Raw genomic sequence first — 22,182 nt, forward strand, 5'->3', positions numbered from 1 at the left:
GTAGTACCGAGGCTGGAGGTGATAGTATGTATGTCCGTAGTACGCCAGCGTGGCCGCATTGTGGGTCGTCGTGGAACGTGGCGCAGATGTCAGAGCGGAGGTGTCGTGGTATAACAAGCAACCACTTGCGGCCATTCGAACTGTAGTTACGGCGGTACAGCAGGTTATCCCGAATGATGAAGTGCATGGCTTGGCGACGAAGCGTCCGAGAGATCAGCGCTCGCGACTGGCTAGACAGGAAGTCAATAAGCGAAGACATCCATCGGTCTTTGCGCTGCTCTGATGGCATGTCGGAAATGTTGAGGGCGAAGGCTCCGCAGGTGGAAATAGACGACGAGACAGGACCAGAGGGCAGGGGTGACCGGGATAGAGCGTCTGCGTCTGAATGCTTTCGGCCTGAGCGATAAACAACGCGGATGTCGTACTCTTGTAGGCACAGTGCACAATGGGCGAGCCGACCAGTTGGATCTTTTAGTGAGGACGGAATTTTCCAATAGCCCAAATAATGGCCAGACATTACTTCTTTGTAACCGAGTAGTTCGCTTCGGCTTTGGTAAGGGTGCGGCTGGCATACGCGACGACGTACTCTTGGAAGCCATCCTTGCGTTGTGCAAAACCAGCGCCGAGCCACTAGCGTCCGTATGGATCTCAGTTGGAGCAAAAGGATCGAAGTGTCGCAGTACTTGAGGAGAGGTGCGAACGCGTCGCAGTTCTTAGAATGCGTCGTCGCTCGCCGGGGACCAGGCTGATAGGTCAAAACTGCCGGTGAGAAGCTGCGTCAAGGGGGCGATCATAGAGGCAAAGTTACGGATGAAGCGTCGGAAATATGAGCACAAGCCGATGAAGCTGCGAAGCTCTTTCATGGTGGTTGGTTTAGGGAACTCGGATATGGCGCTAAGTTTCGTGGGGTCCGGGAGGATACCGTCTTTTGAAACTACGTGGCCGAGAATAGTAAGCGTGCGAGCGCCGAAGTGGCATTTCTTCAAATTTAGTTGCAGTTTAGGTGCGACGCAACGTCTGTGGAAAATACCACAATGTCATCTAAATAACAGAGGTAGGTTTTCCACTTCAGCCCTCGAAGAATGGTGTCCATCATTCGCTCGAAAGTGGCAGGCGCGTTGCACAGGCCGAACGGCATGACGGTAAATTCATATAGCCCATCAGGAGTTACAAAGGCTGTCTTTTGGCGATCGGCCTCTGCGATTGTCACTTGCCATTACCCGGAGCGCAGATCCCGCGAGGAAAAGAATTCCGCTCCCTGCAGACTGTCCAAGGCATCGTCGATACGCGGCAGGGGATAAACATCCTTGCGCGTTATTTGGTTAAGACGGCGATAGTCGACGCAGAACTGAATGGAGCCATCTTCTTTTTTTAACGAGGACAACCGGAGATGCCCAGGGACTGTTAGAGGGCTGGATGATATCACGCTCCAGCAGGTCGTCAACGTGCTGGTCGATGGTACGACGTTCAGCGGCCAACACACGATACGGACGCAGGCGCAATGGTGTTTGTTGACCGGTGTCGATACGGTGAACGACTGCGGACGCTTGGCCCAAGGATGGCTGGTCAATGTCAAATGAGGAACGAAAACGTTGGAGGAAGTTGATGCTTTCTGCGTGCTGCGCAGGTATGAGTTCCGCGTCGACGGCACGAGCGAAGACGTCTGCAGGGGCATCGGTTGCAGCGGGAGGAGTGACGGCACAAATCGGAAGTGATGCCGTATCACCAAACATGGTCGCCGTGAGAACGCAATCGAAAGCTTCAAAGGTCCCCAGGCACTCGCCGCGGAGTAGGGATGATGGGCAGGCGGACGGATTGCACATTTAAAGGACAGCAGAACCGTCGCAAGAAGTGACGACAGCAACGGAAGCAGTAAGTTCCGGCGGCGCCTACAAGTGGCCGACGGCGTAAACAGAACAGATGAGTTCGCAGCAGAGTTACATGATACAAGAACCAGAGCGGCGGAGAAAGTTGCGATATCGATGTCAGAGGCGGCAACAAAATTCGGAGAATAATGGTCGTCAGGGTCACAGCACGGCACTGATAACGTAAGTTCGGCACGAGCGCAGTCGATAAGAGCTTGATTGAAAGATAGGAAATTCCAGGCAAGAATAACGTTGTGCGAGGAACGAGGTAGGAGTACAAATTCGATGACATACATAACGTTTTGAATGACGACCCGGGCTGTGCACCACGCTGAAGGCTGAATGCGATGCGAGGTTGCCGTACGCAGAGAGAGGTAAGGGAAATGGTCACTTTGTTCAAGTTGCGGCAAAGCTTCTCACTTATAATAGAAACGGCGGCTCCGGTGTCGATAAGTGCATGTGCGGTGACGCTGTCTACGAACAGTTCAATTTCGTTTGCCGGGGAAGAATGAGGCCTTGAAATGTTCGACGTAAACGCAGTTCGTGCCTCTAGAACTGCGACTGTCAGTTTTTCCTCTCGGGCTGGGCTGGGTCGGCTAACCATTGTGGAAATGGATCGGTGACGTGGGGAAGGCGATCGGCGTGAATCGAAGGGGAGGCGACTGTAAGGCGAGTCCAGAGGAAGGTTACATGGGTCCTGACGCGGAAGTCGAGCAGGCCTGTAGCCTGAGGCGCCACTGTCAGGTAAACGGGGGCTGCGCCGGCGGTAAAATCGTGCTACGTGGCCCGGAAAATGGCAGGAATAGCATATTGGCCGGTTATTAGGTGTCCGCCACGGGTTGACGACAGGGGCTCCAACGGCCGAGTAAAGGACGGCAATCGGACGCGAAGGTTGCGGCGGCACATGAAAGGCGCCGGTGGCCCGGTAAGCATCAAGAGCCGGAGGAGCATAAGGCCGGGCGACAACGTCAGCGTACGTTAGCGGTCCAGCTGCAGGCTGCGGAGCCGGCAGATGGCAGCGCCGTGGCAACTTGCGTCTGAATGACGTGACGAAGCGAAGGAGCCAAGGTTGTCGATGGCTCAGGTGTGCTATTCACCTGAGATAGTTGGCGGGCGACTTCCTGACGGATAAACTGCTTTATCTCCGGCATTAAAACAGATGTCGGCAGCGTCGCGGCCGAAATCCAACGGAGATAGATCCGCGGTGTCATGCTGAGCAGGGCGTGTTGATGCACGCTGCTTAAGGAGCTCGTCATACTGTTGACAAAGCTGTATGACCTCCGTAATCGTCCGGGGACTCTTCGCGACGAGCATCTGGAAGGTATGGTCATCGATGTCTTTCATGACGTGCTTGATTTTGTCAACTTCGTCCATAGAGGTGTTGACGGCGTTGGGCTCGACCACGCAAGCGCTGCTCAGCGCGAAACCGGCGAATGGCGGGACGGCCGAAGACCTCCGCCAAAGTTCTCGTGAAAACCGACCAGGGGGTAAAATCGGCTTCATGGTTGCGGAACCATAGGTTTGCCACGTCAGTCAGGTAAAAGATTACATTTGTGAGCTTTGCGCGGTCGTCCCATTTATTATAGACGCTTACACGGTGATATTTGGTGAGCCAGTCTTCCACATCGTGGTCGTCTGTGCCGCTAAATATAGCCGGATCGCGCTGCCGGATGACCCCAGAGCAGACGATGGCTGGGGGCACGGGAGCAGCAGCCTGGGACGGTCCCGGTTCATTCATTGCAATAGCTGGTGGTAGCGTCCGACTGCGGAGTTCAGGATGTCGAAGAGATACCCCGCACCTCCACCAACTACATTGGGGGTGTGCGCTCTAGCAGCACTAGTTCTAGTTTGTAGCGGTAGGCTTCAACAGGTCGGCGCTATATCAAAATGGGGAAACCAGCACTTCCCGTCGTCTTTTTCATCCATTAGCAGCATGCCCACTGCCCACTGCCTTCAGTACACATCTTATAACTGAAGAAACAATTAAAATCATTTCATAAGAGCAGATTTAAGGGCGTGTTGTCATCAACAGCACTGATCTTGCCAACGTTTTCTAAGATGGCAATCGGCGAAGAACAACATTCCGATTAAGAAAACTTACGGCGCGTTAATGCACAATCGCGCATTTTTTTAGGCTAAATATGTTACGCAGAAGACCTGTACATCACCACGGTCCTTTCATGCGAAAATCTGGCACCTTGCGGCTGTAGGATTACGGCCGCTGGATTTAACAACAAAACGAATTATCAGTGAAAGCACGGGATTCAAAGGGGACCTCAAAGTGTCAGTCCCTTCTAAATATCAATCGAACCTCGCTATTCTCACGTAGAAGGGACGGTGACTAATACATCAGCAAAACTGTGAATGACGAAACTGACATTTATTGGGCGAACTTGTGGCAACAAATGCCCGTTACTCAAATCGTAGCGGTAGCGGCGACCACGGTCGGCTATCGTCGAACTCTGATCAGCCGGTCAAGCGCATCGACTTTTGTACACAACTCGCCGAAGGTTCTAGTGTAGTCGCTGGTGCCCGCGTGGTTTTCAGAAACTACATCACAATTCGTGTCGCACATTCAGTCTGATAAAACAAGGTTCGGCGAGGACATCACACAATATTATAGAATGAAGGATAACGTAAGCGTAAGTTCCAAATTATGCAGGCACGTCTTGCGCTGAGTGACAACGCTTAAGATGTGTTAACCAGTGAACAGCGGCCACCGCAGAAAAATAATACATGTCAATGCCCCTCTTAAAAGCATCGTTGTGCCGCTGCAAACAAATACGGAAGCGGAAATGAAACCACGTATTTTAAATATAAAAAACAAAGTCCCTAAGTTCGACAGCAGGCGTACAAAGGCTAAAGACGCTCCACATGGACCAATACAGGTCGTGCGCGGCGCCGCTGCGATTGCGAAATGCAGTCTGGCACGGCATTTCGTCACGGCATCCCTTTCGTCCAGTGCGCCAATGCATCGGATGATCGTGTATGGTCCGAAATAGCGGCGTAACAGTTCCTCGCGAAGTCCCAGTTGGCGTATCGGAGTCCACCACCAAACGCAGTCGTCGGACTGGTATACCTTGTAGGGTCGAGTAAGGTTGTAGTGCCAGCTGTCAGTCCTATACTGGTTCTTGATGCGCAGGCGGGCGATCTCTCGAGCCTCTTCGGCGCGCTGGAGATATTTAGGCGATGCCGTGATGAACAGCAGCGTGGCGCCGAGAATCGTCGTCAGTTTTCTATCTGCAAACCAGCTTGAACGGTGTCATTGTGTTCCAAGCGAATGTTACATACGGCAGGACGGCATCCCACGTCTTCTGCTCGACGTCGACGTACATTGCTAGTATGTTGGCGAGGGTCTTGTTCAGCCACTCTAAGACCATTCGTCTGTCGCTGATGAGGACTTCTGGACCACCATGTCACAGACAATATTCTCCACGGAAAATTTGGTTACTTCAGGTGCATTACCTTTTGGGCAGGGTTTTAGTTTCGGCGTAGCGGGTCAGGTAGTCCATGGCCATGACGATACTTGTTTCAAGATGTTGACGTCGGAAAGGGTCCCATAAAATCCATCCCGATATGCCGAAGCGGTCGGCAAGGAGGCTCGATCGGCTGTAATAAACCCGCTCACCTTGTCGGTTTTCTCTCGTCGCTGGCAGTAATGGCATGCCTTGACATAGAGGGCGACGTCGATGGTCAGGCGCGGTAAATAGTACTTGTACTCTTGTGAGCGTACGGGAAAACCCAGAGTGCCCGGCTGTCTTATCATCGTGCAGGACTTCTGATCGGAATGCTGCTGGTACAATGGGAAGTTAGTTTGCACGGACTGGGAAGGAGTTTTTTTAACCAGCACGTCCTTGCGCAAGGAAAACGAATGCCGTCTACGACGAAATATCCTAGGCACAACGTCAATTTTGCTTTCGAAGTGCTCCAAAAAGCTTCGTAACTCAGCCGCTGCTCGTTGCTGTTCGGCGATGTCGTCGTCGTCCAGTTCGCCTTGCGGTGGCCGGTCAATAGGGGCACGCGACAAGAAGTCGGTGTCGGAATGGTTCCTGCCGGACTAATACACCATGGTGATGTCGAATTCCTTGAGTCTTGGACACGCCCTTTCAGCTTTTGAAATCCGTTATCTTGACGCGTTTGCTATTTAAAGTCGACGTCGGCCTTCGTGAGATGAGTTATTGGTGCCGCAATGCTTGAAAAGTATATTACAAGGCGCCTGTAATAGCCGAACAGGCCAAGAAATCTGCGCACTGCCTTTTTGTCGACTGGCAACGTTATCGTCGACGGGTCAAGACTGACTCCAGACTTGCCGATGACGTGGCCTAGGAATAGAAGTTATTAGAAAGCGTAATGGCACTTTCCCGGCTTTCGGGCAAGTCTAGATGACTTGATAGCCTCTAGTACTGTCGAAGCCGCCTCAGATTAGTGGACGAGACAAGTCTGCTACATCAATCCGGCCATCACGCACTGAAACGATGCAGGCGCAAGTCCGAGTGGCTTCACCTCGAACTTGAAGAGGCCGTCTGGTGTAATAAATGTGGGTGTCTCTCGATCCCTTTCGTCGACTTCAATTTGCCAATGACCAGTCTTGAGATCCACTGACAAAAAGTACTTAGCATTGCAGAGTCGGTCTAATTCGTTGCCTATCCGTGGGATGGGGGGTATACGTCCTTCGTTATTTTGTTCAAGCGGCGATAATTCTTATTCGCTTAGACCACGGAAGAGCCACTTAAGGGATTTTGTGGATAACACCATTTGAGAGCCTTCATGCGAAAAATAAAATTGCTGTAAGTTCGGTGCTTCAGTGCAAGACACTGTATTTTACACAAAGTGGAGATGGGACCCGTGGAAATTTCATGGCCCGTATCTTTAAACTGGTGCCATCATCACAATTTGTTTTTTGTCAGTATACCTTGTGCAATCACCGGCTACAATTTGTAATTGCAATATATACGAATGTGCATTTTAATTCGTGGAAGTAATGTCTGCTTTTTCCGTCTGGTTCATGGCTAAAAATAGCGCTATTTACCCTAGGTGATTTTCATATGTTCAGCATACAAAAAAACAACGCTGTACATTGTGGATACTGTTAGCTGGCATATGGGACGTAGTCTGACGTGTGTACACTATACATCGGAGAGTTCTTGGAATACGATGGAAGATTTTCTTGCAACCAAAAACATTTTCTCCATACACACTGTTAAAAAAAATCCCGGCACGTTGCAAAGAATACTTTAAATGCGCACTCAAAAGGTATCTGATGTCAGTATGTACTGTGCAAAATGCTCAGGCTATGCTAGCTTTTCCTACGAGTCTGCCGACTAATCATTGCGATGGCAGATTTTAGAATATTCCTTCTCCGTCTTTATTTTCAAGGGTTGTGCGGCTTGGTGCATGGACAGATTGCGCCATTGTCCTTGCCATCGCTCTGGTTGCCACCGTCAGGACAAGACAAGCCGGTAAGTACACACTATTAGTCGTAAGTTGCATGAGGGGCCGTCAAATCTTAGTCGCTGTATACAGGGGGCATCCAGAGGACGTTCTATTGAAGGCTCAAGCGCGCGTAGGTAATTAACATCTCAGATACCAGCAACGATTGTTCCAGGCATGCTAGGGGTGACAGCGTTTTATTCAAAATTGAACTTATAACGCACGTTGTCTTACGACAACCCGTGCAATATGCCAGCAGAATGTGGACAAGAGATGAAGAATTAGCGCGTGTAATCAGTGGTTGCCCAAACAGAACCAACTTCAAGGAGGGTGTTCCTCTAAAGAAGACATGCGATTACTGACATCGTTGCGATATCTTGCGCTGCGCCAGTAAACAACGCATATTCATTCATTAAAGGTCTAATCTTTTTATGTTGTCAATCGCCGATCATGCCAATGTCTTGCAAAAATTACTTTTGTTGAATGCATAAACATACCGTTAATCGCGCTCAATATATTGACACGTGTACTTCTTTATCTTTATCGGGCGACGACGTTCCACCGACTAACAAATATTACCGCACAGCACATAGATTATCATAGTTATCATAGATTATCATGCACAGCGCATAGATTACCCGCTCTGCATAGGTTATCGCACAGCGGATAGATTAGTACGCATTACGCAGAATGCTCAGGTTGTGCTAGCTTTTCCTAAGAGTCAACCCACTAATCCGTACAGTGGCAGTAGGTTGCAGAACATTTCTCCTCCGTCTTTATTTTCAAGGGTTGTGTGGCTTGGTGCAGGGATAGCTTGTGCCATTGTCCTTGCATTCGCTCTGGTTGTCACCGCAGGACACCACGAGCCCGTAAGTACACACAATTACAGTATACATGAGGCATCTGGAGGACGTTTTTTTAGGAGTCCGGCGCGTGTAGATAATTAGCATATGGGATGCCAGCAATGCAGGAATACTACTGATAACGGCGCTAGAAAGAAACCGAACGCTTTGCTGCGCGTCTTGAACGCTGATCCTTTTTTGCTCACTTCGGGTTGCCTTACTTCTCTCCCGCTCGCATTCTGTAAAACCCGCCATCAAAGGTAGTTGTCAGCTGACGATTGTTCCAGGCATGGCAGGAGTAACAATGTTTGATTCAAGACTGAACATACGATGGATATTGTCTTGAGACAACAGACGAACATGCCAGCAGAGTGCGGACGAGAGATGAAGAATGAGCGCCTGTATTCCGTGGTTGCACACGCAAAAGCAACTTCAAGGAGGATGTTGCACTAAGGAAGGCATTCCATTGCTGACTTCGTGGGGATGTCTCTCCCCTGTGCCACTAAACAACACACATTCATTCATTAGAGGTCTAATATTGTTATGTGAATCGCCCATCATGCCAATGTTTTGCAATATCGCGATCGGTGAAAGATGACGTTTTGATTCACAAGAAATGTTTTGTTTAATGCGTAAACCCACCGTTATTTACGCTCAATATATTGTCACACAGAAGACATGTACGTTGTCGAAGCCCTCAGTGCGAAAATCTTGCTTGTTACGACTTTTTTAGGCTTGTAGCGCAGCTCAGGAAGAGCAAAAAGGAAGGTGGAAGGGGTAATGAAAGGGAACGTAGAACAGAGTGAGCGCTAACTTCCAACTGATGGTTTATTTCGCGACACAGCAGGCTACTTATACATTCAGCGAACCATGTGACATCAAGAGATTACAGAAAACTAAGCAACAAAACCGAAAGTAACTATGTGAAAACATATTCAGCCAGCCCTTGGCGGCAGTCTGATATACGCCAATTCATTGTTTCATAATAATGATAATGAAGGTGAGCTTACACATGCATGGCCCCCGAACTATGATAGCCTTTGCTTCGATAATTTCTCCTAGAATGGCACATTCCTCTAAAACAGGTTCGCAACTACACGTTTCGGGGTGCTGCGCAAGAAACCTCCCAGCTGTAACCATGCTCGCGCAGCCTATCATTTAGACATCGGCCAGTTTGACCAACGCAACGTTTTTCGCACTTAAGTGAAAAAAAGAAACACAATGTGTGCAATTAACGAACCTCCTTTTATGATTCTCACCAGCGCTAGGAGGAGCCTCCCTTTCCGGATTAGTGAGCTTGCAAATCGTCAAAAGCTTGTTAATAGCAGAAAACACAAGCGAATATTTGTGTAGAGATTATGTGAGACGGTGTGAAATTAAGCAATAATGCATGTCCTACCCCGAGTAGTTGCAGGAGTATGTTCCTGCTGGTTGTCTTTTCTAAACTCTCTTAGAATTCGTTCTGCTACTGACACCTGTGGGGACACGGGATAACTAGCTTGTGAAAGCCGTCCGCACTGAGAGGAAAAGCTAGACGAAACGGTATAGTGGCACGACTTTTTCAAAGCATTATTTAGGTAAAGGTTAGCAATGCCTCTCTCGACCAACTTAGAATGAGCAGAATCAAACGGAAGACGTGGTTTGTTAGCACGAGGTTCATAGTACCAACACGTGTGAATATCGGAACAAGCTAAGCCCAGATCCAAAAACTGGATCGTGTGATTCTGTGGGAGCTCTTGCTCTTTAAGTTTTTCCGCTGCGGGCGACGATGCCCGGCAGCCGCCGGCCCGCCGTTGACCGCCGTTAGACTTAGCTTGCTCTCTTGCTCTTGGGTCTTCTTCTCCCCGGCGACGCGCCAGCCAAACTTCTCGGAAACTTCCTCCGGCACTATTTCTTCACCCTCCACTTCCACACGCATAGCGGACGCCATTTTCTTGAAGCACTTCGCCTCTAGGTCCCCGGCAAGGTCGATCGCCCCGCCGGAGCACGCCTAAGCACAGCCGCTAGGCCCTGCTTTCTTCAGGCTTAGCTCGCAGCGACACTGTGCTCGTAGAAAAAAATCCTCCTAAGTCAGAGAAAAATCGTTTCGCACCTTAAATTTTGGTATCCACACGGTCCTTGTAACTTCACGGATGCCGTTGTGTGAGACCTTGCATGAACTGGGGCGAATTACCGGGCGTTTTGCTGAAAAATTGAGGAGCACATGTGAGACACGTCAGCACATACCATGGCTCATACCCCCTCCTAAAGTGTAGAAAACATTACGTTGATCAAACTGGCCGATGTCTGAGTGATAGGCTGCGCAAACATGATTACAATGCTAAAAATTGTATTACAGCCGGGGGGTTTCTTGCGCAGCACTGCAGAACGTATGGTTGCAAACCTGTTTTAGAGGAATGCGTCATTCTAGGTCGTAGTCGTAATCAGCTCACAAGAAAAATCATCGAAGCAAAGGCTATCATATGTCTTGGCCATGCACGTGTAAGCTCACCTTCATTATCATTATCAAGCAATGAATTGGCGTATCTGAGACTGCCGCCACAGGCTGTCTGAATGTTTTGACATGGTTACTTTCGGTTTTGTTGCTTGGTTTTGTGTAATCTTTGGATGTCGCATGGTTCGCTGAGTGTATAAGTAGCCTTCTGTGCCGCGAAATAAACCATCAGTTGGAAGTTAGCTCTCACTCTGTTCTCGATTCCCTTTCATTACCCCTTCCACCTTTCTTTTTGCTCTTTCTGAGCTGCGCTACAAGACTAAAGAAGTCATGACACACCAACTTGCCCAAACTGCCCCGCTTTTGACTTGCTTGTTACGTCTTTGAGATAACGGCAGCACGTTTTAACAACAAAAGTTTGACAACGAAGGCATGCTACTCAGGGGATGCCTCAAAGTTTCAGTCCACTTTAACTATAATATAGCTCGAACTACCTGGTCGGATCTTTCATAAAGTATTTGGACTACCTGCATTGTATTATATTGTTGGAATGTTATCTGAAGAATTCGAAAAAAAGACAACTGTTATCGTCGTCGCTCAAGAATCTGGCCAGTTCATTGTGAAAGCGTCTTCGATACAAAAAATCTCTCCGAAAAAGTTTACTGTACAGGAATGCATGAATGGTAACGAGAACTGGTTAACAGCAGCACGTGTCTGGTAACGACGCCTCTCGGCAATCAGTTGACGAAACTTGCGGGGGATTATTACGATTATATCACTGAAATGTAACCAGCAGATCAAATACCATGTGCTTATGGCGCGCGAAGTGGAACTGGAAGCCTCACCAACTTCTAAAAGTGATATCTTCCCCATTTAGCCCAAGTAAGAAATATCATAGTATCTATTTGCGTAATAAACTGCTCCAATTCAACTCCCTTGAGCTCTTTTTCCGGATCGGCATCCCAGTGATTAACAGCTAATGTGCCGGTTAGCCCACTTCAAATTCCACCAGCAATGCTTCCCTGGCAATCCCTTTCCAAGTGTTTATTTGTACTTGCTACTCTATGCGTTAGGGAGGAATTCGGTTTCCTATTTTGAGCACTGATAGCTCGTATACCTTTTCAATACTAGTTCAGCTAACTTTATTGGGTCATCAATGTTTCAATACACTTTTTAAAAGTATTTTGCACAAATTTAAAGGTATTTAAAGTTCCACCTCATGCGTCATACCTAGATCGCTCACACGCGGCCACTACTGCTCCGAGCGACAAACGTACCGCCTCTCTAAATACAACCTGGCAGGCTAAATTTAGCTCCGACTGCAATATATGTGGCGGGACAACGTCGCCGACACATGCATGATCGAGTAATGACTTCCTTCCTACGGGCAACGATAATAAAGTAAAGGTGATTACCTTGATTAACGTTACAGTATGCGCACATGCATAACTTAAGGTCCAGCTGGTGGTGGCTCTCCGTTGTGTTCTTGCAATCATTTTCGCTCTGTATTTCGAGCGTGTGTACCGCGATCAGAAGTAGTGGACGTTACATGGTATCCCTACATCTTGCTGGCCGAGTTTCTTGCCGCCATTTCTAGTTCCTTCTCACGCAATGTCATGTTGAACGCGGGTGCGCTAACCATATAAATCTTAAAATTTATCTAAACAAATTGCAAACTTCTAAGCTATATAACTCCTCTTGAGCACATGCTTAATATACCGATTTATATTTACAATAACGGTGTGAGCTCACTCAAATGCGACCACTCCCGTCTTATTCGATAAACGGGCTGCCGCACAACGCCTGTCTGAACACCGAACTAAGAGCGAGCTCAATCTGGCTCTGATTGTGTCAACCGCAGGAAGACGAAAGCGTCATCCTTGCACTACTCACGTGCGTGATCGTGTACTGACTTCCTTTCTCTACACAGAGATGGTAAAGCAGGTCGCAGGGGGTTTGAGCAGATGCTAAAATATAACTGATCTCGCTATAACAGATTTCCTTTATGCGATGATGATTTAATGGCATCCCCTCTGAAACCGGTCGGTGACAGTGACCCAGCCTCCCGGATCTAATCAGTAATGCTATACTTGTTTTTTATCTAGTATTTAGCATACATCTCCTTAATCATTTTTGTTTCTAGCAATCTCTACTGTGCATCTCTACCTATGACCGTAAGAGATCCGGTCGGATGAATCTCTTCCCTGCTTTTCTTTTTCATCAATACTCTAAACGTATCTTTCTTATCTCGACTGCTCACAGGATGATATTTCCTTCCACTTTACATGCGCTTCGGGAAGGTGTAGGTTACCTACGGTTCTCAATGGGTGAATCCCTTCGATTAGGTTGTGCTTAGTTGTCCGCCGATTTTCGCTGAAGCATGCACATGCCTCACCTTCTTCCGATTATTAGCTCAAGTATTGTAAATCTACATGGTCATTATTGTCACCATTCTTTGCAGCCAATTCACTGTCTCTTTCTCGCACTTTCTTTCTGATGGTTCCTGGATCTTTATTTACAGTTTCAATTAACCTGCACCTAGTTGCCAACATTCTTCTTCCCCCATCCTGCGTGATCGCTTTTCAGGCACTGATGCTTCTGCACTTTAGCCGCCCATTTATTTTCATCCGTGTTTCTCAGTCTTTCTTGAAAACTAATTTTGCTCTGTGCTTCTCCGACTTCAAAAGAGACCCAACGCATGTCACCTTGCACTGCCTCATTTGTGGTTTCACCGTGGGCTACCAAAGCCAGCCGGTCTTGGGTTAGCTTCCAATTCCGACAACATATTTGATTTTAAGCATACAGTAGCATTTGCGAGCGTTAGCGCTTGCACCATCACTCATTTCCAGATTCCACGCACCACCTCGAGCTTATCGCTACTTCTAAGTGCTCTGTGTTTCATTAGTGTTGTATTGTGCTCCCACTTTATTTTAGCATTGTATTGGTGGGTGCTTGAGTAAGTCTTACGCCCGAAGTGCATATATTGTTTGACTATAGCTATGACTTTCTGCTGAATCGACTCTTAATTGAAGCTCGTAAATCCCGATTTCTCTGTGCTAAACTTCAAGCCTAGACTTGTCGCTGCGTTACCAACGATATTCGCAAGTCTCTGTAACTCTTTTATATTACACTATTAGAACTATGTCCTCTGTTATATCAGTCCAGGGAGCTTTTATTGCACCATTTGTGCAAAATGCATGAAAGATAAATCAAATCCTAATTCGCTGTTTTACGTCGTCCTTCTATGCCCTTGGCACGATGCGTTAACAACTAGGGAGACAGGGCATCCTTGCTGTACTGTAGTACCATTGGAGAGCCTAGTCGCTCTTGTTTAAGTCGAAGCTCTCATTGCAATTTATGCCGTAAAATATTAGATTTGGTGTAACTTTCTTTGTTTACAATCTTGTTTGTTTATTCAAGCCCTGCAGCAGCATATTCATTCAATGATCACTTTGTGGTATGCAAGAATAGTTTTTGAAACCACTCTCAGACAAAATAAAGCCTCTGATTCTCGTTCTCCAGTTTATATGTGCACGTACCATTTTTATTGTGTACCATTGTGGCGGAGGGCTAATGGCCTGCTGTGCGAAAACTTCATTGCAGCCACATTCAAAACTGTTACATTTACCGTATAATCTTTGTCAAACGTGCATTCTCTAACGCGTTGGTATTAGTTGTGCCAATGTGGTAAAAAACTTCGTTTGTGAAGCGTGGGAAGCTGGTTCCGTGGAAAATATATTTATGCAGTGCAAGTAATTGACAGCTGTCCTCCGCACCACCGTCAGTTGCGGTTCGCTCCTCGAACAGGCAGGAAATGTGTCGATTGAGCTCTGGAACAACACCTTGCAAACCGGATAACGCGGTTTTAAACCGTTAATGCCTGACGTCAGAGAGGGCCCACCTTGTGCTAAAGCATTTTCTTTCGCATTTACCTCTAAATTGTCCCCTAGTATTCTTAAGAACAATTTTTAGAACAGTGTCCTTATACACGATTCCAATACAACAAAACTGCCGCCACGAGGGAATACAGAGACAATAAATGAAAATTTATGCGGGCGCAGATGGCCAAACGGTTTCATCACAAGCGGCTGCTTACGAACGCACCTTCAAAATTAACACGTGGGATTTGAGCTTACCGGAAAAGCAGAAGAGTTCTGGACCTGAAACTAGAACATATATTACGCGCTTGGAACACGCATCAAATTGTTTATAGATTCGTTTATCTGAAATCTTGTGCTCCCAGAACCAACATGCAGCCGCTGGATGTGGTATTGACGCGCGTGCAAATAAGGCATTTCCTAGCACAATTTTCCCAGCATTGTGTTGTCGCATTTGCTTATTTGAGTTATCCAAATTATTATGCAGGAAGATTTGGGCTGGCTCACATTATCGACGTGCATCCTCTGCGGACTTTCTTTCCTGGTCCGAAAATTAGTTATCTACGTCAAAGGTGGTAAGTATATGAGCCGTGGCTCTCAATTATCTCAACAAATAACCTAACACGCTTTTCGTGGCTACTAAATTACGCAAACATTCTTGTTTTTTCAAGACGCTGCTTCGATGAACAATATAACTGCGGGAAACTCGCAAACGGTTCCGCAACGACGAAAGAAGTGAACCCCGCAGGCGACGAGAAAACGTAGGACAGAAGGAAGAGGGGGAAGTAGCTCGCGCATGCGCATGTAGCTCCTTGCAGCATTCTATAACCCTTAACAGGAACATTTTTGATGGTGTTGAGGGCATAGCCTTGATCTCAACGACATGTCGCTGTTTCCTTTTGAGTAAGCGCATGCAAGAATGTGTGAAAGGAACCAGACAGATAAGGAGAACGAAGCCCGTAGGAAAACATGCGAGAAACGGGTGGGGGCTAACATTACACTGATTGTTCTGTGACACCGGGAGCAACTTATATAAAAAGTAAGAAAAAAAAAAGACACGGCTTCACCGTCGCACCTGAGCCAGTCTGCGTTGGAGGCCTAGTGTGCAGGAGGACGGAGAACTGGGCGCGCCGACAGGGGATGCAGAGGAGGCTTCTTCCGGGCAAAGCGTTTCACCTTAAGTGTAGCAGTAGTACCGTCTGTATGTCAGCGGCTGACGTGAGAAAAAAAGAGGACTATAGCAGTAGCTATATCCTGGTTATCTTTTTTTTCAATGTAGGAAGGGCATCATGAGTGCGACTCGATTTAAAGGAAATAGTCTTGAATGACCTTTTCACTGCAAACCTGCAGGTGTCATGCGTCTCTGTCGGTAGAGTACACCACTTAGGCAGCCCACGCAAGCCTAGGCAAATCATTGCCCATTTTCAGGAATACAATGAGAAAAAAGTAATGACTAAGAAAGTTCATTACCCAAAAGGGAAAGAAATATCTATTGAGCACAATCACTCTCGGAATATACTGCAGAAAAGGAAGCTATTATGTGTAATTGATGCAAGTTAGAAACAACATAAAAGGAATATTTCACATCGATCAATGAAAGTGCGAGTGCACTATCGACCCATGGTGGTAGTTGTAGGAGTGACTGCCCTATTCGATGCTCCGGCAATCAATTTCAACTCGTTAACATAAATTCGCATAGCATTGTCAACAAATCTGCCTTACTTGAAGCTGTTGTTTTTGACTGTGTGCCCCATGTTATAGCAAAAACCTGGTTTCGTGGCCACATTGATGACGCTGATGTGTTTCCGACCGCATCCCAAGTTTTCCGTCATGACCAACCTAATATGGGCTGCGGTGTTGCTGTTGTCATAAAACATGGCATCTTGGCGTCTGCGTTAAATCAGATAGATAACCATAAAAGCATTACATCGAAATTGTTCTTTTTAGGATGCGCGTTTATGATCTCGGCGCTTTATGGTGCTCCATATGGAACCCCCAGATATTTCCAGCATCTTTGCGATTACATGGCAGCACCATCTTCTGAAAAACTTTTTTCTTCACCTTGATTTGCCTGTGGATGACTGGAATTTTCAATTCGCAAATACAGATAAAAGTGCAGATGTTGATTTTCGACTTGATGTTAGGTGGTCTTACTTATTGCGCTGTTTTACAGCCAAGCTGTAAGCCTCTCGGCGGTCGGCAGTCCGTGATAAAGAACTGGCATCATCAGCCGTGGCTCATACCCACCTAATGAAGCCAAAATGCAATGTCTGATAGCCCTCGTAATGCAGACGTACAAGCATTCAGCGAAGTGCAGCGAACAGTGCATACACCCAATGAAATCACGCATACAGGGTACAGAAGAGCACACGTTTCAAAAAAGAAGTTCAAAACAACAATTCGAGCCACCAATAAAGCACAGCATACCCCCCTCAGCAGTTGCTAGATTGGTTTTCCAACAGCTTCGCTTGACGTTCCCTTTCGCAGGGCCTATATGGTGTCAGTTTCGGTCTATTGTGCCAATGAGCAGATCGTTGAACACTACATTGATATTTAGCTAAGCACCTTTCAAGATTCAACTTTAAAGAATCTTTGAGATCAGTCAGAGTCACTGTCTTGATAATTTTGATACTTATGTTGTTTCCCACACACAAAAAAATAAATTAATAAGGTTCAAATTATTCAAGCTTCAAATGTAAGGAATCTGTGAGATCAAAGTCTTTGAGTCACTGTCTTGATAATTTTTATTCTTATGTTGTCTCACGCAGAAAATTATTTATTAAGTCAGTGTACCCCATCTGTTTCCACAACTTTTCCTGCTCGCGACCTTTACCGGTTTCTTCCGGGGTACCGTAAGGTGCTGTGCGGTGACCACTCCTCTTCCTTCGTTGCAATAAGAATACCGGTATTCCCAATAAACGGCGAACACAGATTCGTTTATTTGCAGGCAAATACACTTTCTATAACGGCGTTGTTTGCCGAGTGGACTAGAAATTTCTGAACGTTAGCCTTGGCAACATATACCTATGATGGAAAAAATAGGACAAGAGACTTAATCATGAAAAACCTGTTTACATGCAGATTACCACGAAGAATAATAAACGGCTGTTTCCTTGCCGTCCTCCTACTGATTCTCTTTTTGAAATTAATAAGGATAAATATCGTTGTGCTTGAATAACTATCAAGCCAAGTTGGAATGCTCAAAGTTGATATGTCTCTAACATATCTGCTGCCTTATTCCTAAAGCTTTATATTCTTGACGTAAACTATCTCCCAAGCTCAACATCATGCATGCTCATCAGTTATTAGGGGTACAATGGAATATCTTTGTGCCATCTGGGAGTCTCACACTAAACGCGATGTTACGGCGCTTGAATAGTTCAACGTAAAGCAATTAGTGGTATCTTTTCTAAGTACCATAGAACCGACTTATTCAATAGAGTCATCTAAATGCATGGCGTACGGACAATGCAACGTCGGCCGAAAGGTGCAAGGTTTAATCTTATTTTTCTTCATAAATATAACAAATTTACCTTTCGCCCTGACGCATATTTCCGTCCATTAGCATCATGGCTAACCAGACATCGTAACTGCGAATCCTAAACTCCATATCAGGCAAGCTTATCTGACTTTCTCAACTTTTCATTTTTCCCCCACACCTTTTGTTAATGTAATGCTCATCCCTTGTCACTACTAAGTAAAAGTGATCATTTATAAGAGCTTATTGCTTGATGCCGCACGTTTAGATATCAGATGTCACTTTTATTTGTGTTTTGAACGTGTATTTCTTCCTTTTGTTTCGCACATGCATCGTTCCTGCTTAAATATTTATGTCCTGCAGTATCATGTAAATAAATAAGTAAACAAACAAATAAACAGTACATGAAAGAACACGAGGTGACTACTATTAATCTCGATTTTACATTCGTTGAGCCCCGGTGGCGTCAAATTCGTACACCACAAGATGAGCTATTACGTTAGCCTGGAAAAACACTTAATTTTTTTTTGAGCTGCTATTATCGAGCCACATGCCCGTGTAGTTTGGCACTGACGACCTCCTAAAAGCTAACGGAAGACGGGTGCTGCTACTATTCTGTAAATCGCTATGGCTATATATGCCGGCATTGTGTGGAAAGCTTTTTTTTTCTACTTCGTTTCATGAATTGTTTGCGACGGTTTCGCCAGCTGAAAGGTTATGGCAACTGTCGAGATCTTTTTCTCAAAGACCAGCACCGCATAATATTTTCACAAAAAAACAATTCAGTAAAATTGCAAAATGACATCGACAAATGGCAATGCTGTAATATATCAACGCGCACTTATGGACGCTAAATATATTGACACGTGTCTTTGCCTATCTTTATCAGGGGACCACGTTTCACCGCCTAACAAATGTTATCGCACAGAGCAGGACGCGCCTGCATGTATCGGAAGTTTCTGGAATGCTATCGATGGTTCCATCCGCTGTCTGTGACCGAACGTTGTGTAATCTGATTGCATACGTGCACGACGCGAATAATGTTGGAATGCTCAAAGTTGATATGTCTCAAACATATCTGCTGCCTTATTCCTAAAGCTTTATATTCTTGACGTAAACCCCCACCAGCCGACGCGCCTGACCCGCTGATCAGATTTTCGACGATCGCCAACTGTGTTCGCCGTTGTCGTCGTTCTTTGAGTGTAGTCTGTTTTTGAGGGCACAAGTTCGCCCAATAACACGCTAGTTTGGTCTTTCCCAAACCGAGTAGAACGCTACTTCCTCCCTCCTTCGCCTATCTATGGCGAAATAGTAGCCGTCGCAGATGGCTTTCAAGAGACAGCGGCCCGTCGGGGTGTGCTGCCCTCCGCACCGAGTAGAACGCTACTTCCTCCCTCCTTCGCCTATCTATGGCGAAATTGTAGCCGTCGGAGATGGCTTTCAAGAGACAGCGGCCCGGTCCGGGTGTGCTGCCCTCCGCACTGAGTAGAACGCTACTTCGCCCCATCGCTCGCCTACCCATGGCGAACATGTAGCCATCGCAGATGGCTTTCAAGACACAGCGGTCCGGTCGAGGTGCGCTGCCCTGCGCCTAGAGCAGAACGTTGCTTCCTCCTCCCTCGCCTACCCATGGCGAACATTGTAGCCGTCGCAGATGGCTTTCAAGGTACAGTGGCCGGGCGGGCAGCCCCAGCCCGAGTAGAGAGCTACTTCTTCTCCCCACCCTCCCTTGCCTACCATCATAGATGGCTTTCAAGATACAGCAGTCCGGACGGGCGCGCGCGTGCGCAGGTGCCACGCTTAAGAAAGCGCCTTCCTCGCTCCTGCCGGAGCATTGTGCGTTTTGTGCGCGAGTTGCGACGACTTTATCGCCCTTGGAATTTATATGGAACCTGATAGCGAAGACGATGGCAGAAATGCGCTTGTAGTGTCCTTATAATTGCTATCGCTATAAAATCATTGTGGTAATGCACCTGTGCCCACGCTCACTATATTGTTACTCTGAATACCTCCACGCGATCAAAGCCCTTCAACGCAACAAGATTGACGTCTTCCGACTGGTAGATGACGGGAGCACGATTTCACAACAAAATACTTTAACGGAAGAATGCAATTCAGAGGATGCCTCCAAGTGTTAGTTCTAAATATATATGAAATATGTCGAGCTACTTGATTGGCGTTTTTTTAATGACGATCGACTGCCGCATTATATTGCTGAAATCTTCCTAAGGAATTAGAAAGGATGAGTACTTTTATCGCAGGTGTTCATTAATCTGGGAAGTTCTTTGTACAAGCGTCTAGAGTAAAGAGAAGAAAGAGATAAAAAAACACTTATTCCTCATTTTGTTATATTCAAAGCGTGGTTACCGACTGCACGCATGTGTTTGCGGCGCCTTTTGATACAGGACTTTTTACTCTAGGGAGTCTTCCAACAGTTGCCTGGGGATTTTTGTTTAGGTCAGTGAAATGTAATGGAGAGGTATTCCAGGTGCTTCTGATGTGAGTGGTGGTTTCCGAAGCCTGAGGATTTTCTGTAACTGTTATATTCCTGATTAACTCAACCACCGTTCTGACATTTAAATTACTTTACTCTAAACAAGATACATAACAGTGCGTATTTTTATAACTTGTTTCTCCTAAACTCCTTTGCGTTTCTTTTTCAGACTACGATGCAAAAGGTAAGCAGCACATGTACGAATCAGCCAACTTCAATTTCATCTGGAATGCTTTCATTTCTACACATTTCCAAGTAATTCGTTGTAGTTGCTACGCCGTGCGTTAGGGAGTAATCAGGTTATACATTTCAAACACTAATACATCATATTGACACGTGTGCGTGTTTATCATTCTCGGGTGACCGCATTTCACCGTCTAACAAATGTCGCTCAGCGCAGGGTGCGCCTACATTAATCGGAAGTTTCTCGAATGTTATCCATGGTTCTATCCGCTGCCTGTTGCGATCGAACCTTGTGTAATCTGATGGCATGCGTGACGCGAATTGTGTAGTAGTTGCTGAAAGAGTCTCCCCCACCAGCGATTACTCGGGAACATTCCATGACTGGTGGATAAAACTGGCGCGCTTCACCCGCTGATCAGAGTTTCGACGATCGCCGACTGTGTTGGCCGAAATCGTTGCGCTTTGAGTATAACGAGTTAGCTTCGCCATTGACGGTCCTGCTGCTGTGTTCTTGGCCGTCACTACAGTGTCATATCTGGTAGAGGTGCTTTGCGCTAATTTACCGGACTCCTCTGATAAGCCGTGGTCCAAGACCTGACCACTAACACACCATCCTTGACCATCGAGCAAGCTGCAAGCTGAAGCACTTGCCCCAGGAGCACGAACAAGAGACGACCTGATACGACTAAGAAGGTCGTGGCCAAGACAACCTCAATGGCAGCCCCAGCATGCTCCATTCTTTTGCAACAGCCCAGGGAACCACTTACCTTCCGTACATCATCGTTTGAAGACCCGGAAAACTGGCTGGAAACACACGAAAGGGTCGCTGTTCTCAACAACTGGAACTCCGATGACAAGCTGCGGCCCCCGCAGGGGCGTCTGCGTCAGCAGGCGTTTGGTATGTGGCGACACCACGTACCCGAGCACACGACGGTTGGACCCTCCCGCGTGTAGCCGTGCGCGGCTTAGCCATGTCTGGGGAAAGGGGCATCCTGGAGGTTGAGCCGATGCTGGGTGTTTGGACCTTTAAGGCCCCCCCGGCGGAGGCAACACACCTCTTTGGCCTCTGCTTCACATAGACAGCAGCCCCGGACTGACCCGCCCGGGGGAAACCGGTATTTGCCTTTTCCTGTTTCTCTCTCCCTACAACATTCGTCTTTTCCTTACTTTCCACCTTTCCTGTCTTCTTCTGGTTTCCGCTTACTTCCAATTTTTCCAGGCAGCAAGGGTTAACCTTGCGTGAATAACCAACCTAGGTTATGTCATATTTGGTTATAGTGATAACGTACAGCTGGCGTTTGCAGGCCGTGTTTCACAGGTCCTGCAGCGTCCCCTTATAGGACTCCACGGTGGGTGGTTGGCGTTACTGCCGAAATATCACATATCTTTATGGATTGCTCCTTTCCTCAGCTCTCTGATCGCCCTCAGAAAAGAGGGCGCACCGATGTTTTTCGGTTTTTCGGACGCTAAGTCCACAACTTCCCACGTTTTCACGTAGTCCACTCGAAGAAACCCGGCAAACCAGTGCACACCATTTCACCTTTCCTTGTATCGAATACTTTGACTGATGCTTTTGGA

The 22,182-nt window shown here is 46.9% G+C and overlaps 1 protein-coding gene across 5 annotated transcripts in view; it reads left to right on the forward strand.

Moving 5' to 3' along the window:
* The window catches only part of LOC129384144 (uncharacterized), a 285,323-nt gene that overhangs the window by 226,273 nt on the left and 36,868 nt on the right, over positions 1–22,182 (forward strand). For 3 of the 5 annotated variants that reach the window (XM_072284254.1, XM_072284255.1, XM_072284257.1), the window contains 2 exons: positions 7,242–7,324; positions 14,937–15,024. In XM_072284254.1, coding sequence (XP_072140355.1) covers positions 7,242–7,324; positions 14,937–15,006 — 153 coding nt within the window. In that variant the 3' untranslated portion in view covers positions 15,007–15,024. The remainder of the gene's footprint in view (positions 1–7,241; positions 7,325–14,936; positions 15,025–22,182) is intronic. The other 2 variants (XM_072284258.1, XM_072284256.1) reach the window with 1 other exon arrangement.

The sequence above is a fragment of the Dermacentor andersoni genome, chromosome 9 (genome assembly GCF_023375885.2).
Source record: "Dermacentor andersoni chromosome 9, qqDerAnde1_hic_scaffold, whole genome shotgun sequence".
NCBI classification, from domain to species: Eukaryota; Metazoa; Arthropoda; class Arachnida; order Ixodida; family Ixodidae; genus Dermacentor; species Dermacentor andersoni.